This window comes from Diospyros lotus, chromosome 3 (genome assembly GCF_014633365.1).
Source record: "Diospyros lotus cultivar Yz01 chromosome 3, ASM1463336v1, whole genome shotgun sequence".
In the NCBI taxonomy this organism is placed as follows: domain Eukaryota; kingdom Viridiplantae; phylum Streptophyta; class Magnoliopsida; order Ericales; family Ebenaceae; genus Diospyros; species Diospyros lotus.
Genome location: NC_068340.1, coordinates 39,224,662 through 39,247,581, shown reverse-complemented (window position 1 = coordinate 39,247,581; position 22,920 = coordinate 39,224,662). Strand labels below are relative to the sequence as shown.

The 22,920-nt window shown below is 32.5% G+C and overlaps 3 protein-coding genes across 7 annotated transcripts; 1 reads left to right on the top strand and 2 right to left on the bottom strand.

Annotated features, from left to right (window-relative positions):
- Positions 1-136: 136 nt before the first annotated feature.
- Positions 137-5,415, bottom strand: LOC127797549 (uncharacterized). Of its 5 annotated transcripts, none has more exons than XM_052330539.1 (8): positions 5,214-5,415; positions 4,982-5,078; positions 3,288-4,162; positions 3,015-3,126; positions 1,493-1,588; positions 1,298-1,411; positions 512-726; positions 137-427 (listed from the first exon to the last, which is right to left on the bottom strand). In XM_052330539.1, exons 1-6 carry the CDS (start codon positions 5,270-5,272, stop codon positions 1,328-1,330), a joined length of 1,323 nt encoding a protein of 440 aa, XP_052186499.1. In that variant the 5' UTR covers positions 5,273-5,415; the 3' UTR covers positions 137-427; positions 512-726; positions 1,298-1,327. The 5 variants fall into 5 exon arrangements, with proteins under 5 accessions (XP_052186499.1, XP_052186500.1, XP_052186501.1 ...); XM_052330540.1 differs by having other exon boundaries at positions 512-665; XM_052330541.1 differs by having other exon boundaries at positions 3,288-4,159.
- Positions 5,416-14,641: 9,226 nt separating this feature from the next.
- On the top strand, positions 14,642-15,399 carry LOC127796303 (protein RESPONSE TO LOW SULFUR 3-like). Its single transcript, XM_052328376.1, has one exon. It carries the CDS (start codon positions 14,742-14,744, stop codon positions 15,096-15,098), a length of 357 nt encoding a protein of 118 aa, XP_052184336.1. The 5' UTR covers positions 14,642-14,741; the 3' UTR covers positions 15,099-15,399.
- A 2,005-nt stretch (positions 15,400-17,404) lies between these two features.
- LOC127796706 (chloroplastic import inner membrane translocase subunit HP30-2) lies at positions 17,405-22,431 on the bottom strand. Its single transcript, XM_052329012.1, has 6 exons — positions 22,010-22,431; positions 21,331-21,446; positions 19,144-19,270; positions 18,037-18,185; positions 17,759-17,821; positions 17,405-17,683 (listed from the first exon to the last, which is right to left on the bottom strand). The coding sequence occupies exons 1-6, from the start codon at positions 22,307-22,309 to the stop codon at positions 17,644-17,646; spliced, it is 795 nt and encodes a 264-aa protein (XP_052184972.1). The 5' UTR covers positions 22,310-22,431; the 3' UTR covers positions 17,405-17,643.
- Between the last annotated feature and the right edge of the window lie 489 nt (positions 22,432-22,920).

Genomic DNA, 22,920 nt, shown 5'->3' with positions numbered 1-22,920 from the left:
ACTGAAACACAATGAAACTCATAAAATGTTATTAAATATCATTCAATAATGTGTGTTCCCACAGAAGCAGCTCTTACCATCTGCATATCAAAAAATTAAATGAAAAATAAGGCAAACAAATGAGACTCAATTGATAACTTGAAATGCTTGTGTCTATATCCCAACTACTTGAAGATAGGCTACAAGGATATAGCGCACATAAATTGGAAATATGCATATCTCTCCATCCAGAAAGCCAGAAAATGTTAGCTTAATTCCGTTTCCCTCCCAGAAAAAAAGTAAATAAATAATAAGGAAAATGCAGGGAAACTGTCGTAACTCAGAAACATAACTATTGAAATTCCGCAGTGCAACATTTCTTCAAGCAAGTTTCTGAAACAAATTTGCTTGCCAAATTCATTACCAGTAAAGAGGACGCCCATGCTAGCTGCAATTTGATTGTCTCGAGTTAGTGTAGGATGTAGGATGTAGAGTTAGTGTAGGATGTAGGATGCAGACGAAAACAACATACCAAGCATTTATCCTACATGTGGGGTTGGTTGGCATCATCCAGGGGTTTCTTGATTAGATCACCTGCTACCCCCAACTCGGTAGGCAGTTGGCTATGAACACAAGCCTCTTCCGTGGTAGCAGACAGAAGATGCAGAGAAGAGAAGCTACCACAACTGTTTACAGTCATGAAATGAGATGCTAAACCAACAGAAGTGATAACACAGTCGAATACACCTGAACAAACAGAAAACAAAAAGAACTAAAGATAACACTGAACGAGAGAGAGAGAGAACAAAAAAAAAAAAAAACTGATCCACAAGAAAGAACGAAAGATAACACAGTCAAAAGCATAAACTTTCCAGTCTTACTGGTTGCACCATTGGTTTCCCAGAACTACTAATCTGGATCATGTCAAGGTATTTTCGAACTCAAATATGAAATAAACTTGATGCAACAACTAGAACATAATCATCTTAACAAACCGACCAAATTTGTTATCACCTTGACGAAGCATTTCTATATGAACTTCTAACTTTTTACGTCATTAAGCGCCCAACACTATTATTTTGAAACGATTATGCATTATTGATTGCCACACCGGCAAACACTGTAACTGCAATTTTGATTGTGAACAATATACGGATTACTTTTTCTGATCAATATGAATAAATAGGTTGGCGTTTTACATTTTATTTTTTCCAACCAATATGAATAACTAACAGTCGACGAGTAAGATTAAGACTCCTCTTGAAAGCACACCAATTAGGTTCGTACTATCTAAAACAGAACTTTGAATGGATAATACCTAAGAGAACTGCAGAAGTTCAGATGCTATCTAAAATTGAATATAGAAGCTATCTAAGGTCTTAAGCTGCTCCATCTCCTCTTCATCAGCAATTCCAGGATCAATATAACACAACTGAAACCGAGGCAACGTGTCAGCCACCTCATTAAAAAAATAATAAGAATGAAAGCAAAAGTTTTTAAACTGCAGTACTACCTGGTACTGTGGTTTCTTCAGGGTGTGAACACCTCTCTTTATTAAACTTTGCCAGCCAACGTTTTCTTGCAGAGATCTTTCAAGAGCTGCTGTTTTCTGCATGATGCAAAAAGAGATGGAAAGGAAATGTGACATCATCGAAACACTAAGTGTTAATAGCCTCTTTGCAAAAAACATGGGAAATGTTCCGTACAAATACGACTCTCCCCCAACTTTCGCAAAGCGGGGAGCTTGGTGTATTAGGGATGCCTTAAATAAATCCAACACCTATCAATTATGTTTTTACAACATAATTATATCATTTAACATTTCTTAGATCTCATGGGAGTCAACTAGCAAGACCTGAAACTTAAAAAGAGTTAAAACAAAAATATGTACGCATCATCAAAAACATTGGGAATTGAGAGGTGCTTAAAATTTATGTTAAACCTAGTTCTTCTGGAAAGTATGTGAAGATATAATCCTAAAATCAAATACTGACAAGTAAACTGCTCAACCAATACCAATAGTGATTGGATAAATAATAGAATATGATAGCAGTGAAGGGATAATATGCTGTACACGTAGATAAACAAAGAATAGTAGGACAGGGTAATTCTAACAGAGTAAATGCTAGACATTTTTAATTTTTTGCCAGAAAATGCTAGACGAATTAAAAATTCAATGCCTCTATATTTTGTACTGCTAAAATGTACAAGATGAGTTCACGTGACATCCAGCCACCTAATTGACCAATGAATTGTTGGACCAGTATCAACGATTGGATATATAATAGAAGATTATAGCAACGGGGAGATAATATGTTGTACTTGTATATAGACAAAGAATGGTAGGATAGGGGAATTCGTGAGACAGTAAATGCTAGATAACATTAAAAAGTTAAAAACATCCGAATAACTCTTTTGTAGTGCTAAAATGTACATGATGAATTCACAAAAAATCCAGCCACCTAATTTCACCACTCTGTCTCGTGATCTGGGTTCACATGCCTAATTCCAGCTAGCATGTCAGAATGAACCTAGACCCTGCAAAACATTGATAAACTTCGTTGTTTACTCCTAATTGCAGGAAGTATCTTTGCCAGCAATCTTGCCTGGGATGGGTACCTGGCCTTCATGCTTCATCTAGTAAGGCCATTTTGTGAACAAACATATTATACACGAAATGCTCTGTGGCACCTTGTGAAAACAATTTTATCCCAAAAATAAGTACATTAAGAAATATAAATATGTTGCTTTCCTAGGTTCTTGGTATGGGACTTTATGGATCCGATACTTATAGAAGATACTTGTATTTAACGGCTGTACCTGAGGCCATATGACATGGTCCAAGACTATTTTCATTTCTATAGTCATACCAGATGCTTTCCGCATTCATAACATCAATTATGAATAAACATATACCACCAGCCATAAGGCTAGCATAACCTCCTTGTGAACTGCTGTTAGCTATGAATTTGATAATCAATACAACTTACAACCAGCTAAAACTTGCATATATAAATGCATATGTACACACTTACATGAGCAGGGTCTAAGATTAATAGATTGTATTGTAGCGCCCCTTTGTGCTGCTGTTTGACTTGAATCCCGATAATGGTTCTTGAATGTCCATCATGCTGGAAGTACAACGGCCTGTTCAATTGGAGTTCTGAACAGATTATAACAGTGAAGGATGCATTTATTTGATGTAATAATATTCCCAGAAAAAAAAGATCAAGGTTTGAAGTCAGGAAAGAAAGAGAAATAAAATAGGAAATTAAGAAGACAGTTACCGACCCAAGCAAGTCACTTACATTTTATCACTGACAATTACACGAGCATTGCCCAATTTAGTGAGCCCGTTGTCAGAGAAGTAATTCCAAACCCAATGAATGAGAACTTGATGACCCTTGAGTGACCGTGTATCTGCTTTGCTCCAGATAAAAGTCCCTGCATCATTTCCTGAGCAGATACTAGAATAACTACATTTTGGCCCGCTAGAGCTTTCTTGGTGGATGTTCAGATTCCCTCTAGACAGATATCTGTCCATTGGTCCGTATATTTTCATACATGACACCCCTTCGCAAGGATCATGAGAAGAAGACACACCTCGAACATTCTTGCTGTCAAAGTCCACAATCCTGGCACGCAACCCAAAAGAACGCAAAAGTGTAGCACATTCAGTAGTTCCAATCCAGTTTTTTTTGCCATAAATTTTTTGATTGAAGTGGCTCGCACCAAGCTCATCAAAACCCATTTCCCAAGCAATTTCAAGCCATCTTTGAAGTGATGCAATATCAGGAACATACCCTGAACCACCAAATAAAGCCTCCCTTGCATCCTGTCTTTCCACCAGCAGGTGTGAGCTGAGCATCTGAATATTACGCCAACCACAGCCCCAGCCAACATCCTCCGTTTCAGTGCTCTGAAAATGATCGACATAGCCTGACAATATACTTGTTGAATTTTCAGAATCTAATTCCAAGCATTTTCTCAATAATGCCATCAAACCAGCTTCAACTTTGTAGAAGGGTGCCCTGATCTGTATACCAATTAAATAACTAATCTTTTCATCAATGTTGCCTTCTCTTCCATCACTTTTCCTACCTTTATGCCTTGAGATACTACTTCCATGGCTTTTAAGAACACTAGTTTCACATGGGATGTCATTCTTCTCCTGATTATTCTGCTATGTTCATTAAGTAGTATGAGTATGTTGATCAGAGATTCTAATGCAAAGAGCAAAATAACCAATTTTTACAAGTATGAAGGGACAATTAATTGATGTGGAACTTATTTCTGTAATATGCAGAAATTTGAGTTAACGCATGCTCAAGTACAGTCCAGTTTTCTTTGTTAAGTTGTGCATATTCCTATCAGAATTTTAAAACCCGGTTAATGTCCAAAGTCGTCTACATATCAATTGGAGTGTGCTTGCCAATCATAAGACTAATTTACCCAAATTATGGTTCGTTTTATTTCTAAGGATTAGGAAAGACAAGTATATGTATATGGCCATCAATAGTCTATGAAGAATGTATCAGAAGCCCACAAATATCTCCCCTCCTGCCAATTTTTCCTTCAGAGCGTGTGCAATCCTCCAAGAAGTTTCACAAGCTAATCAGGCAATCAATTTACCAACTTCTAGCGTGCATTTGACAGAGTGAGATAACTCTAGTTCTTTTGGTTAACTCATTTGGCGTAGATTGGAGACCAATTCCAAACTAAACCACGACTATATCGGAGTCTATGCAGCTATTTGCAGTAGCGTACAACTTTTTTGTAATCTAATTAGGTTTCCAGCAAGGTAATGCTGTCGAAACTGGAGCATTAGTAAAATTTTCGAACTTCCATAGCAGTCTTTAATTTCTCTCTCTCTTTGAAATGAATAACCCAGTGAAATCATCCCACACAAAATGTCTGTGTCAAAAAAATTTTGAAGAACAGGTTTTGCATCTAACGATTATCTTATAGAACTTAATATGCAGAAAGAGAGCTGAGAGAACACCGGAAGAACGGGAGGGGTCGGGGGAGCAAACTCGAGTTGCTGAGCCAATTCCATGTCCCTCGCCAATTCCTCATCCTCGAAGTGCCTGTCGACATGCCTTCACAAAAGCAATTTCAATGTTCTCTCTCAATCGCAATCTCAGTAGATAAAAAATTTCCACAAACGAATTTGTTTACGAACAAGAGGTAACGGCAATTGATAAAAAAAAATTAAGCATTGATTGATTGATTACCTCTGTATGTCGAGGAAAGGAACCGGTAGATCGCAGATCGGACAAATCGAAAGATTCATACCGGATGCTGCTGCCTGTGACTGTCAGGAATCTTATCCAAAGATTGAAACGCCGCCGCTTCCACTCCGCCTTCTTCTCGGCGTCTGAAGATGGAATTTCAAATTTGTGATGCGATCAAACCCCAGCCGCGCATCAAAGATGAATTTTAATGAATTTTCTAAACCACGCAGTCCATGATAAATGGATCGTTATATTTTATTTATTTATTTTTTTTCTCATACAGTTATTAAGATGGTATTCTTTTTATGTTTCAGTTTTGTGTTTTGAGTTTTGAATTCATTTTGAGTTTTATGTTTTGAGTGTTTGTTTTGAAATTTTTGAAAATGCGTTTTTTTTGTCATTCTAAAAAATTATTTCTCAAAATAAAAAATTAAAAAACGCGTTTACTTTGAAATTTTAAAAAATAATTTTTTTATTATGATATTTTATTTAATAAATTTAATTTAAAATAAATAATAAATATTTATTAATAAATTATAAATTTGATTCAAATACTTTAAACTATAAAGTAAAATTCAAATAAAATAAAATAAAAAAATCAACAACCTTAGAAATATCATTTAAAAAAATTAATACAAACAAAATAAATCACATATTCAGTTTAATAAATAAATAAATTAAATTAAATTAAATAACACAAAAAAAAATCAAATCAGCCGCAACCCATTTTCTTCATCTAGGGTTTTTTGGGGAGAGGGGCACTAGTCGCGGTGGTGATGGCAATAGAGGGCGGTGGCGGAGGGGGGCGCTGATCACAGTGGCAGAGGAGGGTGCTGGTCGCAGTGACGGTGGCTGTGGGGTTGAAGGTTGATGACGGTGGTTGTGGTACTGGTCGCGGTGGCGTTGAGGGGCGCTGGTCGCGGTGGCGGTGGAGTTGAAGGTCGACAGCGATGGCAGTGGCGATGGCCAGAAGAGGAGAAGAGAATAGAGAAAAAATGGGGAGAGAGAAAGATGGGGGGAGTGGGTTTGTGCGTGTGCCCGGGAGGGTGGGGAGCTTGTTTTTCCCGTTTTGCATTTGATTTGTGTTTTTAATGTATTTTCACTGAAAACGCTCAATGGGTTTCCTTAACAAAATTTTTAGTTGTTTTTGGAAACGTGTTTTGAAAAATAACAAAGAGAACGCGTTTTTAATGTTTTCAAAAACTAAAAACAGAAAATGGCCCGAAAACGAGAAAGAGAACATGCCCTAAGTAGTAAGTTTTTGTTTCTATTAAAATTAAAATTTAGTTTATTTTTAATCAAATTTTATTAATAAAAATTGACGTGTTATTCATTAATATAAATATCTAAATAATTTGATATTAAAATTAACTTAAACCCATTTATTTTCGTATATATTTGATTGCCAAACTCATAATTTAACTTGTACTTTAATTTTTTTTTCTTATGCCAACTCGAATTACTTATTATTTTGATTACGCTCATGAACTGTACATTTCTTAATCAATTACATACTTTGTCAATGTGGCAAATGACTCATGTTGTCAACGTTCTTGAGCTCGATTTAAAATCTATAAAAGAAGTTGTTCTTCAATAAAACGAGCATGTGGATTGTGACGATGAATGTGCCATTACTAAAGGCGAGAACTTGAGCGGTGGGGCATCATGTTGGTTACAAGCAAAGGTAGAGCCAAAATTTTGGTTCAATGGGGGCGAACTTAAATACAAAAAATATAATTTTAAAAATAAGATAATAATAATAATATTAAAATATTTTTTTTTTTACAATTGTTTCTTACAGCTTTTTCATACAAGAAATTGCAATTGTTTAAGAAAGTTACATTAATTATTTGAATCTTTAAACTCGTCATAATCACGAAAAGCTAGTTTTTGCCGTAGAAAAAATTGAACACAAATCAATTGATGCATTTAGACAAATTCGATAATCACACAGTATTTGTTCTAACTGCCTGAAGAAAACTATCTCAATATTTTACTCGTGATTTATTAAGGTTTCACAGTTATTTCGAGTTTAATTATGTACACTATTACCATATCCAACATGAACTTAAAGTATATTTTTAAAAAAAAAAATACTAAAATTTTCTTTCATGAAAGAATTACCATCTTCTTATTCTCCATTATTTGTTTTAAAAGGATAACAGTATACACAAAATGTCACATCTTTGCTTATACTATATTCCAATCAATTACCAAATTCATTGAACCAACCTGGAATAAATCGTTTTGATTTTGAGGTTGACACAAATCTCTTTGCAAGCAGACTATTCTAATTTAATCATGAAAATTAACATTGTAATCCATTATTGTAGTTTTTAGCCAAGAATTTATACGAATTTGTACAATATAAATTTGCTCAATACTTACCTTGTTAATTTGTTTATTTTCTTCATGCTTGCTTTCTTTACTTCACAATTTTCTTTAATATTTAGTTTTATTTACATCATCATTGTAAAAAAATAAAATTATGAGAAAATTGTAAAAAAAAATGCTATGATGATTATTACTGCGCCATTATATACTTGCTTTCTTTAATACTTATTTTTTGTTATTTCTAATAGTAAAATATAATACAATTTTTTATTTTTAATAGTAAATTATTGAAAAAAATAAAAAATAAATAAAAAATCTGGCCCAGTTGTGGCAGTTGCTCCCACTAGGCTGAGGTGGCTCTGTCCCTAGCTGCAAGACAGATCATATCGTGATGTAAAATGAATACAGTTAAAGTATTAATTAATTTAAAAAAAATTATCCATTAAATAAAATTTTATCTTTATATAATATAATCTTTATCTTTATATATATATATATATATATATAAAAGTATGATAGTTCGAAAAAAAAATCCTCTCAAAACTTACATTAATAATTTAAAATTTTTAATTATTTTAAAATAATAAGTACTAATTACTGTAAAATTAATAATAAATTTCAAATACATAAAATTTTCAATGCTAATTATGAATTTTCTAATACATTATTACGTGAATATTAAATAGTTAATTAATCCATCAATCAATCAAAAATAAATACTATTTATGAGGAATATGAATAGACACTTAAAATATTAATTGAGTCATAGAAAATCAAAAAATTATCCCCAAAACTTACATTAATAATTTGTATTTAGTACTTATTGTATTAATAATTTAAAATTTTCAATTGCTTTGAAATAATAAGTACTAATTATTGTAAAATTAATAATAAATTTTAAATATATGAATTTTTCAATGCTAATCATGAGTTTTCTAATACATTATTACGTGAATATTAAATATTTAATTAATCCATCAATCAATAAAAAATAAATACTATTTATGAAAAATATGAATAGACACTTAAAATATTAATTGAGTCACAGAAAATATTTATATATATAAAAGTAGGTTAGTCTGAAAAAAAAATTCTCCCCAAAACTTACATTAATAATTTGCATTTAGTACTTATTGTATTAATAATTTAAAATTTTTAATTGCTTTGAAATAATAAGTACTAATTATTGTAAAATTAATAATAAATTTTAAATACATGAGTTTTTTTAATGCTAATAATAGGTTTTCCAATACATTATTATGTGAATATTAAATATTTAATTAATCTATCAATTAATCAAAAATAAATATTATTTATGAGGAATATGAATAGATACTTAAAGTATTAATTAAGTCATAAAAAATTATCTATTAAATAAAATTTTTTCTTTATATAATATAATAATATATAATATATTATATTAAAATAAAATAGTTTGCAAATTTTTTTTCCCTCCAAAAACCTGCCAAACTGTTTTTGCCTCTAAAATTTATATTAAATTTGTATGGATTTTCTGAAAAATATTAATAGACAACTTGAACTATTAATTAAGTTATAGAAAATTATTCATTTATTTAAAATCTTATCTTTATATCTTTATTCTGTATATATATATAATATTAAAATAAGATAGTTAGGCAAAGTATTTTGCCAAGTGTCAATCAATAGTGAATTTTTTTTAAAAAAGTTTGTATTAAATCAAAGGTAGTGATTAATTAATTATTAATTTTACTTTAATAATTGTATTATAGTTTTGAAAATATGATATCTTAACAAATTCATAAAAAAATATTTAAGGTTGTCAAATGTTTAAGCTTTTTAATACTAATTAATATTTAAGGTATCACATTTTTGAGACTATGAAAGAAATCAAAGTTCATATTTTTAAAGTTTTGTTATTATTGAAAAACTTATTCTTACTCACATTTAAGAATTTTAATTTATATTTATAATATAATAAATAAAAAATAATGAATCTCTTTGAGTTGATATATTATAAATTTTATAATATTTATTTATAAATAAATATAATATAATAAATAAAAAATTGTATAAGTATTTTGTCAAGTAACCTACTTAATGTGTATCGCACGGGTTTATGACTAGTTTAATGTTAAAATTAACTTAAACCCATCTGTTTTCGTATATATTTGATGGCCAAACCCATAATTTAATTTGTATTTTAATTTTTTTCTTGTGCCAACTAAAATTATTTATTATTTTGATTACACTTATGGACCATACATTTCTTAATCAATTGCACACTTTGCCAATGTGGCAAAGGAGTCGTGTTGTTAATATTTTTGAGCTCGATTTAAAATCTATAAGAGAAGTTATCTTCCATTAGAACGAGCCCGTGAATTGTGGCGACGAATGTGCCAATGTGCCATTACTAAAGGGAGAACTTGAGCGATGGGACATCATGTTGGCTGCAAGACAGATCTTGTCATAGTGGATGTAAGAATCATTGGAGAAAAGGCCTAGTGGTGGTTATTGTGGGATCAAAGTCAATTTTTTTTTAGTACCCAAACAAAGGTCAGTAGAAATGCCAAGCAGTGCCACTGCCACCACTTATAGCCATCTCTAGTCGTTAAAAAATTGTCTGGGTTCATTTTTAATTTTTAACTTTTTAGCTATCTCTATGTGCATTTGACTAAAAAATACATGATTTTGGAGAATAATTAAAATAATAAAAAATTTGAGTCAAAGTACAAGAGCTAAATTATGGCTTTGACTCTAATTAAATGGTATGATGTACAATACAAATTATGTATTAAAATTTTATCATAATCTAAATCCATCATTCTATCATTTGTTTTTATTCCTTTTAGTCATTCAATAAACCAAGAGTTAACAGTAGCAAAATTAATGGTGACACGTAAAATAAAATCTTTATTATACATCAAATTAATTTTTTTAAGATTAAATATATAAAATGTCCCTAAACTATTAAAAAAAATGTGACATTTAGCCCAAAGTCTGGCATATTCTTTCATTCAACTATTTGTTTTCATTCCCTTTAATCCTTTAGTTAATTGAAAGTTAATAAAATAATAGCTAAATTAACAGTAATTAATAAAATAACATATTAATGTAGTTAAATACCATAGTTTCTTTTATTGTAATGTATTTTAAGAGCAATAAAAAAAAAAAAACCACAATAGGAATAATTAGAACACATAAAGATATAGCACGGTAAACATTGTTGCAGGGACTAAAAAATTGATATATAAATATAATTATATATATTCATGTAAATCAACCTAGACACAATTAAAATATAATTTTTTAAAATTAAAATAAATATATATATATATAGATAATTTTAAATGTAACACCAAAAATTATAGTGCATGTAAGAAAATCTCGAATGACGAGGGTATATCAAAAATTCTTGAAAGGTAAATGACGTAAACGAAAAACTTTTAAAAGATATAAGGGGTAAATGAGAAATACATTAAAAAGTTTGGGGGATAAATGAAAGAATCTTAAAAAGTGAGGGAGTAAATGAAGTAAACTCAAAGTATCCTCCCTCCCTCCCTTCTTCCCCACAACGCACGTCCCCGTCGTGATTCGTGAATGCGGCCAAATGCCACGTGTTTACTTTGATCAGCCGACATTTCATAAGTATAATGTTATTTATTAAAGCATCTATAAAATATTAATAAAAATTAATCGACGAAAAGCATTACTTGTACGCCAAGTAACTTTTTAATTTAAAAAATTAAAACTCATAGCCAAATGAAAGAAATATTCTACTTTTTTAGTATAAATATTTGAGGACACTGTTGTGTTGCTTATCGTCGGGCAACATAACAGTTGCCCGACTAAGAGAAAGGGGATGGGCCATGCATGTGGCGTGAGCCCCACATGCATGGGGCTAATTGTTAGTAAAATAACAATTCCGAATATTTGATTGTATAAATTTGAAGACTTCCTGTTGGGTTAGTATTAAGTTGATTTGGTAATTAAAATAATTAAATATATATTAAAAAATAAATGGACCTAATCAAATAAATATGCAAAAAATTAAATTGATCAAAAAAATTAAAAAAATCAAAATTGTCAACTTGTTTAATTATTGGTTAAAAATGATGTCGTTTAATAATTTTAATCGATTGAATTATTTTAATTTTTTGAATACAGGAATTGAACAGAATTAAAGTAATCAAAATTACCAAACTTAAAAAATCGAATCAATCCTTAGTTGAACCAAATTAAATCAATAATTTTGATCAATTTAGTTCAATTATTTTGATTAAATCCAAATTTTATTCACCTCTCTGCTTGTTGAGTTAAATGTTTTGTGTTTCACTCTCTTCAGTTTAGTTACTCTTTTCACTAAAGGATGAATGGACCATGTGATGCTATTACATCATCATCAGTGTATTAATATTATTTTTTAGGCGTGAGTAACTACGTTTGAATGGCTATAATCTAATCTAATTAGGGTTATTCAATTGGTCTAAACTGAAAAAGGGTAGGATTATATCAATTCAATTAACATACAATAGTGTATATACATACACATATAATAGTGTAAGGTAACGTTTGTTAAAATAAGTAAAATTATGTTATATTAAGATAAGGTTGTAATGTTTTTCAGATCAAAATATAGAATGACTAATATAAGATTGAGAAGTATTTAAAATTTTTTATCAAACTGTTTATTAAATTTTTTGAATGCACTAAAAAATATGTGTGATTTTTTTTTTTTATATATAAGGATTAAGATAAATTTATCAAAAGGAGAAAGAGATAAATTTATCTGAAAAAACTCAAATAAAAAGTCGCGTAACATATTTTTCAAAGATTATCAAATAAATTTAACAAAAATAATAGACACTTTTATCGTAAATGCTTTTTATGTCTCACTTTTTTTAATTTATATATTAATTAACAAATACTACTTAAATAAAGATACTACTTATATATCTAACAATACATACAATAGTGCATGTATTATTGTATTTATTTGATCTTTGATAAAAAAAATTAAGACCACATTAAGAGTTGATCTTTTAATTTTTTTTGAATAAAAAATTAAATCAAAATTATTTGATCTTGACCACACTGAAGTTTTCAGTTCAGATCGATCTATTTTTTGATCGAATCAAAATTTAAACACCCCTAAATATAATTATTGTTATATGTATTTTCTGATCGTATGAAACTGGCTAGACTCAATTTGACAAGCCGACCCAATCTCCTGAAGCCCAAATAGGCCCAAGACTGAAGTCATCAGAGCAATGTCGCACGTTGCCTACTCCAAGCTCAGCTCGCGAAATTATGCAAACTTCTAGTGACGCATTTAGCTCCCAAATCGCAGAACCAAACGAGTTCCCAGCAATGCATTCAGCTCACAGACCAATCACTCAGCTAGCATATGCAAGAGGATCGCAGAATGATCAGAGAATAGTCGTGGGCTAAGCATCATTCTAGATGGATCGTCCGAGCCCAATCCGACCCTTCTCTCTTGGCCCATCTCTTGACCCATGTTGGTCCTATACCAGCCTACAACAATATCATTGCAGCCTCTACTGGGTATTCGCATGCCTGCCTCCATCCATATTAATGAGGGTTCCGTCAACACCATGCTGCCACTTGGGGACTCCCGCCGACATCGATATTCAGTCCCATCACCTGCAAAAGCACAACGCAAATAGAGATGACATATCCTCCTCTTATATCAGTAAATTTTTTCTAGAGTCAATGTATGCTTTTCCTGACTAATCAACTGGTACACAACTTCTCCCTTACTCTCTTACTTACTTGATTATCGGAATGCTAGTAGGTGCCAACGACTGAAATATACACCAAACCACGACAAATCCTCTTATTGTGCTTACTCTTCTTCTCGATCGTATTTATTTTATCAGTGAAGGCCAACAGAACACGGTTGACCAATTTCTAATATTGACAATTATTGACTCACATAAGAAATAAATAAAAATTATGTATTATTTGCCTCCTCAAATCCCTCAATTTTATGATAAGAAATTGAAGGTTGACGTGATTCCCAGTGCGACAAAGTCCAAACAAGATCTTCTAAGTCCACACGTTTTGGCGAGAAGGGACCCAGCAAAATGGGATATTCTTCAAGAGAACGCTTCTAAGATCCGGCACTCCACCTAGCGGTGATATCAGCGCTCACGTATTCTGTACAAAATTAAAATTAATTATAATGTTAGTTTCTAAATTTTATATCTTATAATAAATTAATTATTATATTATCATTTTGATCTTAGAAATTATTAAAGTTTAAATTAATGTTAAAATTTGATATTTTTTTTTATTTTTTCTTTCAATTCTATAAACAAAAACTAATGTGGTATTCATAATATAAACTCTAAAATTACTGTATATTAAAATTGATATAAACTTTACTATCAAAATTATGTAATTTGAAATAATCTTTAATAAAACTCACGTAATTTAAAATGCACTTAAACATCCTTATAATTTTTTTTAACGATAATTTAGCTATAAGGGTTAGCATTTAGTGACTAAATTGATTAAACTGAATAGATTGAACTTGTATTAAAAATCAAACTGAATCAATTAAATAGATTTTTAAAATAAAAAAATTAAAAAAAATCGAACCGATCAAAAAAAAAAAACCAAAAAACTAAAATAATATAAGGCAAAAACCAAGTCATTCTTGACATTTCATTTAGTTCAATTATTTTAATTTTTTTTATATAGAGACTAAATCAAATTAAAATAATCAAAATTAAATTGAACCAACTTACCATTTAAATCGAAATGAATAAAATTAATAATTTCAGTTTAATTAAAAGGTTATTCTCTCCTAATTTGGTAACTTAAATAATGACTAACACTTCATACTATAGTGAAATTCTAGGTTTGACTATTTTCAGGCATTTAATGTGAATATTTACAGTTGTATTTATGTAAAGGTATGAGCTTAATTTTTATATTAGAATAAATATTTTTATAATTGAAAAAAAAAAGAAAATGTATTTTTGTATTTTGAAAGTAAACAAAAACAATAATAATGATAGTAAAGAAGCCATGGCCGATACATTGAACCTGGACACTGGTGATCCGTGCCTATAAAGCTGTTACCAAGTAACCAAGGAAACAGTCTCCGCAAGCGAAAGTAGCCAACCAAACCAGTAGCCACACATCCATAATCCTATTTACAGTAAAGGCGCTTGTCTTCCCAAAGCAATGGGTCCAACCATGGCCGTGGCACATGCGCAGCAGCCCAAGCTCCAGCAGCGGCCGCCTCCGTCCGCCTCGGCCGAGGACGACGAGGAGCGGTTGAGGAAGAGGAACGAGGAGCTGGAGAGGGAGTTGCAGAAGAGCCTGGAGCGGGAGGAGACGATGAAGCGGGAGCTGCAGAGAACCTGGGAGAGGCTGCGAGTGGCGGAGGAGGCCGAGGAGCGGCTCTGCTCTCAACTCGGCGAGCTCGAGGCAGAGGCCGTTGACGAGGCCCGCTCCTACCGCTCCCGCATTCTCTCCCTGATGGATCAGCTCTCCGCCGCCCAAAAGCTCCTCCAGGCCGCCTCTCCGACTCCTCAATGATCCCGATTCCGTCTTGTAGATCAATTACTTCTCATTTTCTTCGTAAGATTTGCCTGCGTAAGCCTGGATGTGAAGAGAGGTGTCAGATCTGGTTGTGTACCGTAAAATTGCCGTGAATTCCGTGTGTCTAGGGTTCAGGAACCAGGGATTGTTAAAGTTAATGCGTGTAATTATGATTGTTTTTGTTTCGATCGATGAGTGGTGTAATTTGGATCCTGCCGCCGGGAGTTCGAGTTGTTTCTGATCGGATTCTTCCCGGTGTAATTGGGATATATGAAATTCAAAATTGAAAATTGTAGTCTCTCTCTCTCCATCTATCCATCTGTCTATCTTTGTAACACTTGAATTGATTGGGTTCTGAGACGAAGCTTGATTATTGCGTGCTTTAAGAAGGCTGCCTAATTAGGAAGAACAGCGGTCGACTAGTGCGAATGCAGTCCAATAAACCATTTGAAAGAGGCCCCTGACGTATAAGAATCAATTTATTAATTGAAAACTTCCTCGTCACGCTATTTACACTATATAAGAAAGAGAACGATAAGATAAACATTATTTACGTACACCATATAAGAAAGAGAACGCTAAATAATGGCCGCTATTTAGATAGCGTACACTATGTATGCTATTTACGTACACTATTTTTTGAAATGAATATTTATTTATTTATAAAAGAATGTAGACTTTTATAATAATTATTCTTATTATTTTGAGATTTATTAGAATTAAATTTTTTTAGGTATAATATTTATTATTTTTACATAATTTTTTTAAAAAAATAAATTTCAAAATTATTTTATTTATATTTTATTCAAAAAATAAATTATAAAAAATAATAATATCTCGATAAGTATCTTGTCATTCTATATAATAATACTATCTCAAACTCATAAATTATTTTGAATTTTTATATATTTTTTGGTCATTTGAGAAGCCTTTATTTATGACATATCAACACTTAATATTAATAATTAAAAAATATTAATGATACTTATAAATTTTTAATAATTAATAATAAATATCACACAAAATATAAAAAATTCATAAATCCGTACCCAATTGGGCCATACACCTTACTTAATTCATCGAAAGAAGAAAAAAGTCCCATTCTTCTCCGCACCACACGTTTCCGTGACACGCGGCCTAATCTTCTCCACGACAAAGTTCATGTGCAGCAACAGCCACAAATATTAATTATTTTTTATATATAATCATATTTTATATTACATCTAGAGTCAAACATTTGATGAATTCAATTATCAAATTATTTAAAAAGAATAAATTAAACTTATGCCAAAAACTAAATCAAACCGTCTGAATAGATTCTCAAATTAAAAAAAATTCAAAATATCAAAAAATTGAAATAACAAAGTGTAAAAATGACCTTATTTTTTAGATTTTAATAGATTAGATTATTTAGATTTTTTTCAACATAAAAATTAAATTAAAATAATTAAATTTAAAAATTAAATCGAATCAATCTATAACTTGAATTTAATCGAGCCGACAATTCCAGTCAATTTGGATCAATTATTTTGGTTTAACCTTAGAATGATGATTATCATTACTTTTTAAAAATAATTTATTAACAAAATTTCATAATATCAAAATATAATATTTATGATTATCTACATTTATATAATTTATTATATGGTGAGGGCCCGACTTGATAAGAACTTTGGTAAGGCCGTTTGTTGTAAAAAATAGGAGGCATCCTATTTTGTGTCCCGACTTGTGTCAGTCACGTTCAGCAATGCACCCTAATGCAATGATTGATTTAAATAAATACTAAATTTTGAAATATTAAATATTACAATTAATGTTAAAATTTACTAAATATTAAATATTCCATTTTTATTCTTGTTAGTCAAGTAAAATGCTCAATTATTAATTTTTTATTGTTGGGTAAAATTTTATGGTTGTTACTATGAACAGTATAAATTTTGCTTAATCCAAATTCTAGCCAAGTTAAAGCCACCTTGGAGTGGTTTTTAGCTTGGCCTTTTCCAAGTCTGAAAGGACAATCAGACAAAAGGCGTCTCCCCCTACTCATTTGGAGAACCAAATATTTTTAAAATTTTAATTAATAAAATTGTTAAAATACAGATCATCAAGAAAAATACTATGCCCACAAACAACCGTCATAAACTCACAAAATTTATTATTAATTTTAAATAAAATTATTATAAATTATGTGTGTCCCGTTAATTTGTGAATATTATTTGTAAGTAACATTATGAATTCAGACCAGCAAAGCAAAGCACAGAGCCCATTTGATCAGTTCATTTGCAAGATTAAAAAATTCATAATGCTCTAAATCCCTCATTTATTGAGATTGCTTGCAAGCAAAAGTACTAAATTACAACAAACGGCCTTACCAAAGTTCTTATCAATATCAGGTTCCAGACACAAGTCGGGACACAAAATAGGATGCCTCCTGAGCCAAAGATCAAACGATCATTCTGCATAAAGACCCAACAAAAGAAGATGAAGAAGAAGACAGACAAAAGCTCTTCCCCGGCAAAAGAAACTGGTTATGTGCAGCAAACTATGCGTGGCTGCCTCGTCTCTCTTTCAGCTCGGGGTCCCTAAAAACAGAAATCTGTGTATGAGTTTGCGAATACGAGTGTTGTTAATATTAGTTCTGGGGAGGTGGATCAAACCTCTGGATGTGATCGAGTATGAGGAGCCTCGGTCCAGGAGGGATTCTCACATCTTTAAGAGCACTGGAGCATATATAATGATGGAAGCAAGGGCATCAGAATGCAAGTGCAATTAAAAACACAACAAAAAAATCAAGTTTTTGTTCCACTATGTGAGGTCAGCTAAGCTAAATGAATTCTAGGTCGCTAGTCATTTTTATTTATTGTTTTATCTTCTATAAGTATGATTGACGCTAAATATGAAAGGTGCAAAAGATGAGCATATTCTAGCTACTTGCCTATCAGTCAGCAAAGGCAAAGTGTTGTCTGTTAACAACCCTTTCTTGAAATTCTTCTCGTAATTCTGGAGCCCAAGGTTGGTCAACATGCTTCTTGTTTTGGAATAGAACACATCATCAGCTGGTGGCTGAGAAAACTTTTGTCCTAGCTGCATGAACACAGAAAATCCTGTCAAAAGTATATCGACACAACATAAATATGAACTATATCTCACTGCTCAAACGTTGTTCAAACAAGGCACAGCTGATGATGCAGAATAATGTATGGAGGCTATACACAATTTGCTGTTGTTGCTTTACCAGGACATCTGTTTGGGTTGGATATGCAGAATTCTCTTCCTTTAGATTCACACATTCAAGAATTATTTTCATGGCATGCCATGAAATATTCATCCACGTGAAAGTGATTAAGAAGACCGAAATCCTATAAGAGGAATTTAAGCTTTTAATGAGCTGTGCCTTGTTAACCTCAAACTCACAAAACTGAGGATGATAACTTTAAAGCATAGTTTTTCATTATTTAGCATATTATTGCAGTGCATTGATGAAATCATGTTACTCTAGATAAATTTGTGGAGGTGTGCACGAGTCAAAGGCAACAGCTTCAAAAACTTTTGCCAGTGCCACACAGCTAAATCTGTCCTTGCATACTTAAGCTAAGATTACATCTTTGTTTCTGGAGCTCCCGCTTATGAGAAAGAACCTCATCTAATATGAAAGTCGGGAATGAAAGTTTCACCATAAAATGGTGGTTTTTTGGCTAAATAAAATGAATGGTGAAATTTACTGGTCATCTATATAATTTTGAAGTTATAACAATAGACTTCTGTTTTTATGGATAAGATCCGGGATGGATCCTGGTCAAATCCAATCCATTGACACCTCTATCGGTATGTAGCTCACTAGTACAATAATTCAGTCAAGATGCAAAAGGATCGAAGACAATATGTGGTGCCACTGGATTTCATAGATTTAGCCATAAATGGACACTTCAGTAATGCAGACCAATCCTTGCCAGCAGCAGTTATTTAAAGCATTGGAGTTCAAAGTATAAGCCTGCAGTGATTGAGGTGCTACAAAACACGAACTGCATTTCTAAATAATCACCTGGAAAAGTCCACCTTGGGCAAGTGCAAAGAAGACGCCAGATGAGATTACATTGGCTGCCTGGTTTGGGCCACCCATGCCACTCACCAAGGCAAACATGGCTCCAGAGCCAAAAGCAGCAACCATACTGCAATGATAAATTAATCTCAAACGAGCAGACTTGCATAAGAATAAGGCAGAATATGGTCATTAATTTTGAACGATACATAATTGGACAGTTCCAAGAATCAATTTCTTGAATGGAGAGCATGGATCATATAAAAAAAGCTACTGCTTAAGACCAGCCACCAACATCAAATTTCTACCAAGACATTGACTTTCTCCTTTTTGTTGTTCTTATTGTTATTTTCAATTTTTTATTTCTGAAAACTACCAGGACAATTCACGTCCATAGAAACCCAGTATTGAGTACAACTCTCTTTAGGTTTCCATAAGTTGATTTAAAATTTAAAATAGAAAAATCTCCCCAATTACATCAACAATTCAACCTCCAATTTTATCATGGGAAGCAATAAAAATGAAATTAAACTGTGCAGTGCACAAGCTCCAAATCTGGGTTCAGCATGTTGCCATGCTGAACCCATGGGTTCAGCATCTTGTTGTTGAATCCAATCTGGTTCAACATTTGGATTATAAATATATATAGAATTCAAGAGTTGCAAAAATAGGAAAACTTAAATGGAAACCGCTGCCCTGTGAAGTTATACATATATATACATTTATCTTCTATATGTATATCATTCAAAATACATAAACCCTCCACTCTACATGCAAAGATTGGGTTTCTTTTGGGTATGTATTTTTACCCCAAGACTTATGCTTTTATATCTGCATCTATAAAATAACCATATCCATATCTATATGGTAAGAACTTCGATAATAGGAAATTGCCAGAATCCAAACTCATGATTTGCTGCTTAAGGCATTTGTTGATAAAAATATAATGACTAAAGCCATGGATTTTTAGAAAATATCCATATGTCTTTCAGTTCTTTTAATATAGTTTAGGCTTTTCACAGTGTACATCTTCAAGAAAAGCTTCATGCTTTTGATAGAACCCAGCAATGGCTGGGTAACTGGCTTCTTCTGGGTTCAAGGTGAGAGCGAGAGAGAAACACACGGAAGGGCAAAGAGAGAGGCAAGGAAGAGGGTCAGTGCCAGTGGAAGGGAGAGAGAGAGAGAGAAGGGGGGCATTTTTGGCACTTTGAAAAAAAACTGTGGTTAACTAACAGTTGGGAGCAAAGTGCTACAAGTTTACAGAAGTCAACAGAGGTGTCTGCCATTTCCAGTACCGCCTATAATTTCACTAAACTTTAGAGGAGCCAACTGTAACCCCCCACAACAAACAAACCCCCCCCCCCCCCCCCCCCCCCCCAAAAAAAAAAAAAAGGTCAATTCCAACCTCTTGGATTAATTGTTCAAAAAGAATACAAGATCATGCAGAACGTTACTCATAAGATCAAGATATGATGGTTAAAATGGAGAAGTAAGTCTAGCATTTCATGTGATTGTAAAATTTCTTGAAAATTAAAAGAAAAGTTCTATCAGAGGGATACAAGACTATTATGAAAAAATGTTAGGAAATTCAACACCGACGTGAAAAATAAGAGCGTAGCTATGATGAGAATGTCATAGCAAATCTGCGACCATTCAAGGGAAGACAAAAAAAGTCCAACAATAACTAATAAATTTGAAGTGATACCTATAGGAGATAAGATGAAAGAGTCACAATTAAGACAGTTTGAATACATGAAAAGAAGATTGATAGGTGCACCTATAAGACAGATTGATGAGAAAGGGAGTGCTTGGTGAAAAAACGTAAGATATAATAGTCTTACAGAAGATATGGTCATGATGGAGATGGGTAGAGACCTAAAATTCATGTAGTTGACCCCACCTGGTGGGATTAAAACTTGAGGTTGTTTTTGCTGTATTTGGATTCTCACACATTCTCTTTCTAAACCACAGCAGTTATTGAATCAATATATGAATTCAGAACTTAAAATCTCCCACTAACACACCAACAGCTGACACCCGTAATTTTAAATCCACCATTTTAAGCAAACCAAAAAAAAAAAAATGTTTCCCTTCCAATGCATAGTGAATAGCACAAAAAAAGACAATAATTAGGGATATCTAAACGGTAGGTGGAAAATAGACCGCTAATAAGGTTCAAATTAATATCACCTGGATTGCACGTCCTCCTTCCCTCTTATTCTTTTCATAACACAAGATATGCCAGCATTGACCCCCGTCATTATAGCAAAATTGCGTGCTTGTACCAAGGGGCCTCCTGAAAGAGCCTGTGAACAAGACAAACCCAGGTTTTGCATCAACTAATTATCTAGATGTATCAACAATTCTATTATCAAAAGGCTGCATCCAGTTTACATTAAAAAAGGTATGGAAACAAAAATCTGAGGTCCCGATTCCACCAATAGAATGTACCATCATGTTTAACCTCAATTTAACATTAGAATATTAACAAAAACCATCAATTTTCTCAGCAAAAGCACCATGTCCACACTCATAATCAGAAAAAGGGATTCCAATTTAAACCAAAGAAACCCATATATGATTCTTCATTGATAAAACAAAACTGATATAGAGAAATATTCTTAGGACCCATACAAAGTACAGCCAAACTACGAAAACCCAAACTTGCTCCAACCTTCGGAGTCCAATATAACACAATACCTAAATGATTAGATTATAGTTACAACCACTATCACTTCAAAAACCAAACAAACCCCTAAATGATTCTTCAACCAACTAACAACTGAAGAGCAAGATGCATAAAACCCCAAACTACAAATACCCATAATTGAAAGAAGCACAAGAAAAGAAATTAGGTTCAGAACCAAACCTGGGCTTGCTTGAGGGAGGCCATGGCTTGGGGATTGAGAGACGCCGCATTAGGGGGAGGGGTAGGGAAAGAGGGTGAAACGTCATTGGTGAGGGTGCCCATGAAGGCGCCGATGGCGGCACCCTGGGCGGCACTGGTGGCGGTGACGACGGTGGCCTCGACGGCCAAGGACTGCTTGGCCAACCACGCCTTGAACTCCTTTTCCAACTCCTTGAACTTGCCTTGAAATTGGGCTATTGGGTTCTGAGCCTGGGTCTGGGAAGGGCCAACCACCAATCCTTTCGACATCTCCGCCACCATCCCAAGCTGTGGCTTGAAGCAAAACCAATTCAGAGAGGCTCCACCAATTTAGAGATAACACTCTGCTTCTATTGTTTTTGTGCCTATTTCTTGTCGCCGCTACCAAATCCAATGCAAGCAGCCTCCAGTCCCAGCCTTTGTAGGTTTAACACTTGAAATGTCCTTTTAGCCCTTCCAGCCAGGCTCTCTTGCAGTACACCCGGGAGGTCAGTTTGGTAGTTTTGATTACTTGCTTCAAAACTCCATTCCATTTGAATATCTTGAGAATTTTAACTTTGGATTAAGTTGTAATTTTATTCCTCTCTCTTGCATTGTATATAGCTTCTCTTCATAAATAATTATGTATAATTACTATGTAAATAAAAATACTTTTAGCTGTACCTTGCAGTGTTTGGCCAAATTAAAAGGCGTAACAAAACAAATTTATTTTTCATTTTTTAATAATAAAAAAATTATTTAAACATTTGGTATATTATTTTTGATAATTTGAGTATTAAATCGCTTTACACATAATTGATTCTTGTAAAAACAATTTTTAAATAAGTGATTATCTCTTGAGAGACGGTGTTGATTTACCCTTAACAATTAATTTTAAATAAAATATTAACTCA

Bases quoted from the DNA above. Each gene is read 5' to 3' on its own strand.
- LOC127797549 (XM_052330539.1), bottom strand. From the start codon at position 5,272: ATGAATCTTTCGATTTGTCCGATCTGCGATCTACCGGTTCCTTTCCTC. The intron at 4,163-4,981 runs GTGTTCTCTCAG...TAATGAACATAG, and splicing joins CGACCCCTCCCGTTCTTCCG to CAGAATAATCAGGAGAAGAA. The intron at 1,412-1,492 runs GTAGTACTGCAG...CCTCGGTTTCAG, and splicing joins TGAAGAAACCACAGTACCAG to TTGTGTTATATTGATCCTGG.
- LOC127796303 (XM_052328376.1), top strand. From the start codon at position 14,742: ATGGGTCCAACCATGGCCGTGGCACATGCGCAGCAGCCCAAGCTCCAG.
- LOC127796706 (XM_052329012.1), bottom strand. From the start codon at position 22,309: ATGGTGGCGGAGATGTCGAAAGGATTGGTGGTTGGCCCTTCCCAGACC. The intron at 21,447-22,009 runs GTTTGGTTCTGA...TCTTGTTCACAG, and splicing joins CCTCCCTCAAGCAAGCCCAG to GCTCTTTCAGGAGGCCCCTT. The intron at 17,684-17,758 runs GTTTGATCCACC...TTCTGTTTTTAG, and splicing joins ATACTCGATCACATCCAGAG to GGACCCCGAGCTGAAAGAGA.